The sequence below is a fragment of the Trachurus japonicus genome, chromosome 7 (assembly GCF_045865225.1).
Source record: "Trachurus japonicus isolate A0001 chromosome 7, Traja_1.0".
NCBI lineage: Eukaryota > Metazoa > Chordata > Actinopteri > Carangiformes > Carangidae > Trachurus > Trachurus japonicus.
The window spans coordinates 29,448,414-29,457,372 of NC_140913.1; the positions used below are offsets into that span (position 1 = coordinate 29,448,414).

Genomic DNA, 8,959 nt, shown 5'->3' on the forward strand with positions numbered 1-8,959 from the left:
CACACACACACACACATAGACACCTTTTGTCAGAGACTTCAAGCAGATGTGAGGCGCTGCATTTGATTCTCACTGATAGAAGCTGCCGGTGCGGTGAAGAGTCAAGCTGTGAAATGCAGCAGAATAGGTTTTATTGCGTGTTTATTTGCATAAACATTTTAAACTAAGCAGCAATAGTGGTTCACACAGTCCACAGCAGCAGCAGCAGCAGCAGCCAGTATTATAGTCTTTGTCAGTGTGGTTAGTAAGCCAGACGCAGGGGGTTGCCTCCGAGTGCAGTGTTTTTAGAGGCTCGTTTTTCAGCTGTCACCTTCCACTGGTCCAAAAGATTATACCCCGAACAAGTCACACTGTCCACGCCACACAGCTATCTGGCCCACACAGAACACAGAGGTAAAGCACAGTGTGTCTCTGGAGAACAACAGCTCATAACTCAAAGATATTGGTGTCCTTGTCAATAAAATCACAAATAAAGAAGATTGGGCTCAAATGAATGTGCTCTCGAGAGAAATATCTTGTCAGGTGAGGCAACGGCGGCGGTGGCGGTGGCGTGCAGGGCTCGGCTGCAGCTCCTCTCCACCTCAGGAATGTGTCGGTGCTGTTCCCTCCTCCTCACCCACCCCAACCCCAACCCCTCCCTCCCCCCTCCATCACCTCACCCACCCACCCACTCACCCTGCCATTGTGAGGAGGGGGGGGGAGGAAGGAATGCTTTTCAAAAAGTCAGTCCTTTCACAGTGAGGGATGTTGGGTGTCGCCCATTTTTCATTTAAGGCTGAAGGGGAAGAGGGGAGGAGGAGGGGGGAGAAGGGGGGGCATGGTGTATAGGCTACGTGCAGATGGAGCGGTCTCTTTGTAAGAAATGCATGTATGTATAAATGAATGAGGTCTGGTCAGAAAACAAATTACAGTGGCTGAAATGCAAATGACAATCCAGACTTCAGAGCCGTCTATTCAACTCACTGCAAAGGCAATTTTTTTTTTCTCCTTTCTGTTCCTTGCAGACACACACACACACATACACTTGCAAATTATCTTTCAAATATCTTTATGAAAATGGGTTTGAGGGGCTTCAGAAATACTTCAGAGATGCTCCGGCCTAATGAAGAACGTAGTTTACTCTAGAGAACGAGACAAAAACGAGCCAATTACAGCTGAGTCTCATCAAATAATGAACACGGTGCCTTTATTCGATGAATATTACATGAAACTCCTTTATTTCATTTGTAAGTTTATGACTTTCCTTGGAGTCTTCTTTCAAAGCCTTTGAAGAGGATAAGATGTTGTGTCTGTTATGTTAATAGGAGATTAAAAAAACATGATGTTTTTTTTTGTTATTGTTGTTGCTGATACTGTGGGTTGGAGAATACACCTTTGCTTTTATTCCAGGTTTCTATAGTTATTTTTTCTTTAACTCTTCGCAATAAAACCATGCCACATGGCAGGGTGTGGTGTTTTTTATGACTAAAGTAAAAAAGAGAAAAAAAAGGGTTGTCCTTCTCAGGTGGTTTCGTCTTATTGGTTGGTTCAGTCCTCTGAAAACACCAATACCTGAACCAGGTAGAGGAAAAAAGCCAGACAGGAGACAGATAGCACCTTGTCAGTTGTACCTGAACTCCCTCGTGAAGATCACATTGCACATTTTTTTGTGTTGTTTGATTTGCACTTTACTCATAAAGTCACCGGGGAACTAAAAAGAAAAAAAAGGAGGAAATGAGGTGAGTGTTGCATTTTAAGCGAGGTAAGGATGGAATTTGTCTAATAAAAACAAAAACAGCTTAAAAAAAAAAAAAAAATCTAATCTTGGAAATACTTCAAACAGCAGCATTATTGCAGAAATACAATCACACTGTTATAGCTGATAATTTGTTGCTTGTAGTCATTGTGTCTAAATGACAAGAACACCTGGGGAAATCATTTGCTTGGAGGCAGCATTCGTATTAAGATGCAGGCGAAAAGCAACAGAGGTATTTGGGGCGTAGGTGGGTGGTATGTTGTGTCAGAATATAAAATAAAGTGAAAAGTGTGCAGGTCTAAATGCATAAAAGTTTGATTATCTGGAAGCTTCAGGTGTGTGTGTGTGTGTGTGTAGATCTGTGTAGTGTTTCCCCAGGAGTGGCACCCTGAGGCGGACAGATAGGAGGACTGGGCTGTGATGCGGCTGTGGTGGTGGGCTCCAGGAGTGCTGTGCTGTGCTGTGCTGTGCAGTGGGTTTACATCACTGATGACTAGACAGACAGTCACTCCGTTCAGGCCTGTGATAACGTGCCAGAGCCGAGGATTTCAACAGCAGCCTGAAACCCTGGAGCCACAGATCAGGGACAGGCCTGGTCTCGCTCAGGCTCAGGCTCAGGCCCAAACTTAAACTCAAGAAAGAAAAAAAAAAAAGGGGAGAGGCCAGCATCCAATTCCTGCCGCAACTCACTCGCCACCCCCTCAACCTCGGAGGCTTTACTCATAAATCACACAGTCCCAATCGCGGGCTCTGCACCAGGTGCCGGGGTCGACCTCCATCCTGCAGCTTTAACAGTAAAAAGTAAAGCTCACGGCTTTTCCTTAATGTAACTTTTCACACTCAGTATATCTCTCTGCCAAAACACAGTTATCGTGTAGCATCACTTTGGGAAAACTGGGATGTATCACAGTTTAAATCCGGAGAAGGCTGAGTTTTTCGGTTTTGTGTCCATTTTATTTGTTCGATTTCAGACTTTTTTTTCTTCAAGAATATTCCATGTGTTCTATCCTTCATTCCACCGGAGTCTGTATCTGTATTTAACCAGATTTCAGTGGTGTGAAGTGTAAGAGACATGGGGATATGGCTTCGAAATCAACGCTCAAGCTACCAGAGGGCATCCGAGTCAGAAGTCAAAGAAATAAATCCATTTGTTTCCACAGTTACACACCTCTGATTATTGGAAACTATACGAACTTCATGAGATTCTAGGCCTACTGTTGTGTTGTGTTTTTTTGCTGCAACATATAGAAGAAAACTTTATCTATGCATGTTGTATGTTATGGTATGCATGTATCTTCAAGATGATTCACTGAGCAACTCACTAATGTGAATAAATTTCATGACCTTGTGCACAGTGTTGCGTTGTTGTTGTTTCTTCTTTAAGTGCAACATTTCAAATCATTACAGAGCCATTATACCACCCACATCCAAGTTTCTGTGGTTCTCAGCCCCAGAGCACGATTTTTTTTCATTAGCCAACATAGAGAATTTGAGACTCAGCCCACACAAACAACCTTTACTGTTTGGCAAATGAAGCTTATTAACAATTTAAAACATGCCCTCACTGTAGCCCACACAATAATGTCATTAAACATGTTTCTCCGTGCTACAGAGATGCACCTACTCCCAGCTCACTTCTCTCCAGTAGTGCACATCAAAGGCGAAGACAAACATAATAGTCTTTGCTGTTTCACTTTTCCAGAACAGCAAAATGGTAAAATTTCATTTTCTACTCCACAACACATGCATTAATTACCCTGCTTTGCAATGCAAGTGACGCAGTTTCCATATGTAGGCTAAGCTTCATAGTTTCTGTAAAGTTCAGAGTCTATAGCTGCAGGGTACCCACCCAGTATGGATAAAGCTTTTAGTTCAATAGAACAGAGCGTTGCATGTGGATGTTTGTGAACGTGTCTCTACACAGCCGGGTGTCTGTTTTGGTTTGTTTAGTGTTTTGTTTTTTTTGTTCCTGACAATCAATCCCCTTTAGACGCTATTTAAAAAGGGAAATAATAATAAAAAAATACTGCAAAGCAGGAACAACATATTGTTGGCCTGTGGATACGCATGTGGGTCCTCTCATGTAAATATAAACACAACCTCCTAGTGACACTGAATACCGACCCTCCAGATGTCCTGTGTTTTAGTCACTGAACAAGACTTTCAAGTGCATTTCTACAAGCAACAAGAGTCTCTCAGACAATACAAGCTGGGACACTGAGAGGATGCATCCATATACATGTATTTTATATTAAATTTATGTTATTAGATAAATAGGGGACCTATAGATTTGTAAACATTTTTGAAGTTTAGACTGAAAATGTATTTCACTGAGCAAAATGTTATCCAATTTCTCAGTGTAGTTTTGCATCACCTCTCTCAAGCTTTCCTCTTGACTTCCAGCAAACAGCAGGATGGTGTCAGCCAATCAGAAGAGAGGCTGACTGTGACCAAATAAAGACCTGAATGACGACTGCTTCGTTGTGATATCACAAAGTTACAGGAAGTGAACACAAATGGAAATTGACATTAAATGAATAAAGGTTAAGTTAGTTGGCAATGTTTGAAGGAAATTAAATGAATTTTAAGAAAACGTCTCAAAGTGAAATTTGCACTAGCAAACATTAACTTTAATAATTACATATGTGTGTAGCCTACTGTGCCATCTAATGATAGGCTATTATGGAGGCAGCTGTGCAGTGATGTTAGCATTACCGCTAGCTCATTTAGCAAATTTAAGTCAATCAGGTAGAGGTGATATGGACACATGATGGCTGATATAATGCCAAATTGTTATCCACATCCAGGCTACATTGATTGTATCAATAAAAAAAACCTATGCTCCTATGTTTAAAAATGTTAAATGTCACTCTATGGGACCTTTAATGAAAAAGGAATAAACTGCTGCAGCCCATTAATGAGGTTGCACATTCACTTATTCTCCTATCAATTAGAAATCAGAGAAAAAAAACATGCCGAGTGTCTGTGGTTTGAATTTCTAATGCACAGCGACCGGATGTTTCAAAAACAACAAAGAATGTTCCTCATTCAGTTCAAACTGTTCATGCTTTAGCAAATTCCAGATCATTTGTCAGATTTGAACATAAACTTCATCTAATGTCCGACGCGTGAACTACGTATGCACTTTTTCAAGCTGAACATGAAAGTCTGGAAATTCTGTTTCTTCTTCATCTTTCCACTTCTGAGCTCAACACTCGGCGAAGACACAGGTGAGAATGAGTGTTCCCGTTGAGCAGGTGCAGTTACATCAGCAGCCAGCGCTGTCACAGGATTTCAAGAAGAAGAAAGTCTGAATTTTGTTGATTGCTCTGTGAAATGTTGACTCCTCCGTTTCTATTCTCTGACTGCAGCTGAGAGATGCAATATGACAGTTTCACACCACACACGAGCAGCTCGTGCAAATTGAAAAAGCTGCACAAACCGTGCTGCAGAGATGTTGTGCGGTGTCAGCATGATGCCTCATTAACTGGAAGCTACAGTGTTGATATGATCCAGCTTTAATGTGACCAGTGAATTCAATCTATGGTTATTAAGATTTGGAGTAAAAGGGGGTGAATTTTTTTTTATAATTTTCTTGTCTGTTAGTGTAAATATCACAATATATTTCCTATATGCCTGGAAGAATCTAGTGGCACCTGTAGCTGACTGAACAAATGCTAACATCTTAGCCGCTCTTCAGCTCTTTTTTGATGTGCATCACATGAACTAATTGTGACACTGTAGGTACATATAAACACGGCACATTTAATACTCTTTCCTTCAAAGTTTTCCAATTAGATTGTGTCAATTATCTACTGATGAACTCTTATGTTTGCTAGTTTCTAGCAATATACAATTTAGCTAACGAATAGCCTATAATAGTTTCTGACTTATGGAGAGACATGCAAAGACACAAATGTGCTGCAAATAAAATTTAAAAAAAAAAACGTAATCGATTTGACAACACATGAAAGAAAGACAAATGCTAAGCTAACAGTATTTGTAATAACTCAGCTGAGTTGTTTTCTGAATTTACATCATGTTTGTGTCTTTGAATGTGTTTTCTTACAGTTGCATTGTTGCTCTTTCAGGGCCTCCGTACCAGGCTAATTGCTAGCTGATAGCGCCTCCTATCTTTTCCAAGACTGATTTGATATTGCATTGCCAATATAAAATGTCATATAGTATCTAATATTGGCAAAGTCTTAAGTGAGACAATGGAGGATGATACTTGGTACTTTTGACAGCAGTATGGATTTTAGGATTTTATTTAGTGTGGTAGTTTAGTCTTTAATCCACATGTTCCCAACACCTCAGTTTACTTTGAGCTCGTTTCTGAGCTGTTCTCAGTTCCCTTTCACTCTGGAGAAATAGTCGGCCCCTGATTGTCGTTATATAAATTGCTCTCTCTCCACCTCTTATTGGCTTTTCTGATGTCATCTCATCTCTCCTCTTCCTGAAGATGAGACACCCTCTTAACTAGTTTGTGCTGTGTGTGTGTGTGTGTGTAGTGGCAGAAGACCTTGATGTCTATCAGCTGGAGCGTTTAGTGGAGTTGCTGACGTCTAAAGAGTGCGAGGACCTTCTGTTCGCCCTCTCTCACCCGGAGGAGAACATCTTCCAGCATCTCGAGCGCCTCTCGCCAGAGAAAAATCAACTCGATCTGAAGCCTCGAGCCAAGAGAGACGTCGCCTCCTCCTCCGCCGAGGGTTCGTGCATCATCGTCATTTGAAACACGTCTCACCTGAGACTTGGCACTTTGCACACCACAGACACTTCAGAGATGTTATGTCTCATGCATTAAAAGTTAGAGTCATAAATATCAAGGAGAGGAGAACAGAGTTGTCAGAGGCAGCTCTCAGAGAGAACAGGCACCGCTATGAGCCGGGTAATAAGGTAGAAATAAGAAGTACATCCAGGGACCTGTCTGTCCGGCTCAGCTTGGGGAGTTTTTCTGGCAGGAACCTGTCTGTGTGTGAGGGCCATATGTTTTGTGTTTAGCAGATAGCGAGGCTCAGTGCCGGACGGCCCTGACAGACTGGCTGCTGAAGTACGGCAAGCAGACCTACTACGACAGGCTTTCACGCGCCTTGCAGCACATCGGCAGAGCAGACATCGCCATTGGTGAGAGGCAAACTCGTGCCTGCTGTAGCACTGAATAATTTCCTCTTATTTATTTCTTTTTTTTTTTTTTTTTTTTAAACAGAACAATTTTGTCTAATGCCACCATAATGGTTTTCAATTTAATACAGTTAACTTTTTGTGTACAGGCGGGTGTTGTTGATAGCAGCAAATCTCATGAGCAGACATCGCAGCATGTCCCCTGACAAAAGGAAATTGGAACAAAGCCTCATTTTGGGGGGGGGGAGAACATGGCGGTGTGTTTTCAAAATTGGTTTATTTCGGTCAAGGAGGCCTCCTCGAGTCTTTAACAATGGTGCGTAATTGCTTCATCACTTTGAGATCCGCATTAATTGGAACTTCAAAAAGTGGCATATTTTGCACGCTGCCAGTGTCTGGCATGTGTTGCAGTCCAGTGTGCACACAAACTCCACAGCCGAGTGGCGTTGGATAGAGGGAGGTGTAAATGATCTGACAGAGGACTCAGTGGAGCTGACACCAGCCACAGAACAAACCATCTGCTCCTTTCATCAGCAGCGTCGGTGGAGGAAAAAAAAAAAAAAGACAAGACAAGGAGAGGATGGGAAGAGATGAGTTATAAGACATGAGGGGGGGGGAGAAAAGGACGGGAAGGGAGGGGGGCAGTGGTGACTTTGATGGAAAAAAAAAAAAAAAGGTTTGGATGCAGACTGTGGCAATTATCGTGCACTTGATTGCAGTTCTGAGGAGATCTACTCGTACGTAGAAAGTTGAGTGGTTCGTTTTGTTGTTTCAGTCTGAACTGAAGGACAACAGTTGTTCTCCTGCCAGAACTAATTATGTTCATGGGAAGAAAACAACAATTAAATACAAGTTTACACGTTTTTTTTTAGTTATTTTTATTGGGTGGCATATGTACTGTGCAAGCAGGGATGCACTTTTGGAATCGGTCCTTGTGCTTGTGTGTGTTTTTTCCCACAGAAGTGGGGAAGAACGTCAACCAGGACAAGGCCCTGAACCTAAAACGCTACGTCGACGATTATCACAAATTCGTGAGCTCTTTGAACGTCCCATCGGGTGCCAAACACGACCGCCATAAACGCCAGAGGAAGACGAAAAGAGAAGGTACGATTCATCCAATAGAGAGACAGACATATATTATAAAGCAGAATAAGCGAAGGAGAACAAAGTCTAATCCCAAACATCTGAGGCCGTTGATGTCAAGGGGAGATTTTTTTTTTTGGGTTATCCCTCTGGAGGCTGCCGGAGAGACAAATTATGTAATGTTTCACTGAACCCTGAATGTATTAAGTGTTGCGATGAGATGCCGGATTAGATTTGGTGGCCGTGGGCATGCTTCCAACTCATTACTTCTCAACATCAACACTCTCAGTATTTCCCAGGATACCTAGAAATTCAAAAATGTAATTATCACCTGTCCCTTTTTTTTTTTTTTTTGATCCTTCCGGGTGTTTCACACAAGTTAAAACTTGACAAAAATGTTCCCATAGTCCTTTCAGACTTTCAGACTTCAAATGTGTCTGTGTGTGTGTCCTGTCCGATCTTGTGTGTGTGTGTGTCAGTGGGGGATCTGACATGGCGTGACCTGGATCTGGTGGTAGTACGGGCTCCTGTTCCTCTGTACTCGAAGGGGCCTCTGGACGTGGTCCTCCTGCCCGTCCTGTACGGCCTTCTGCTGGGCTTCGGCGGCACCTTGCTGGCAGGCGTCTTCGTCTTCTTCATCGTCGTCCACATCACACGCAGACGGAGCCAGCGGAGCGGTTGCGGTGACGCCGCCACACCGCCGCCGTCGCCGGACACCAAGAGCTCCAGCTGTGACGTCACGGTGGGAGAAGCGCTGCTGGAGGATGAGGATGCAACATCTGGGAGGTCGAATAAGAAGTTTAGAAAATTAGTCTAGAGGAGATTAAAGTCGCTCGAACATTTCAGATGTGTTGTCTTTTGTGGAAGATTGGCGAAACACTACAGGCAAAAACGCTGTTTTTTCATGCACTGATCAATTTTGAGATTTTGGACTTAACATGTATTCTCTCAGAAAAGGGGCGGTCCTCTCTGTCTGTGCAGCCAAGGGATGCATGTGCATGTGGTGACATAGGGACGAGG

At 42.7% G+C, this 8,959-nt stretch overlaps 1 protein-coding gene across 1 annotated transcript; it reads left to right on the forward strand.

Moving 5' to 3' along the window:
* Positions 1 to 4,801: 4,801 nt before the first annotated feature.
* tmdd1 (transmembrane and death domain 1) lies at positions 4,802 to 8,756 on the forward strand. Its single transcript, XM_085783229.1, has 5 exons — positions 4,802 to 4,965; positions 6,247 to 6,444; positions 6,740 to 6,859; positions 7,817 to 7,960; positions 8,419 to 8,756. Exons 1-5 carry the CDS (start codon positions 4,875 to 4,877, stop codon positions 8,754 to 8,756), a joined length of 891 nt encoding a protein of 296 aa, XP_085639355.1. The 5' UTR covers positions 4,802 to 4,874.
* Positions 8,757 to 8,959: the final 203 nt, after the last annotated feature.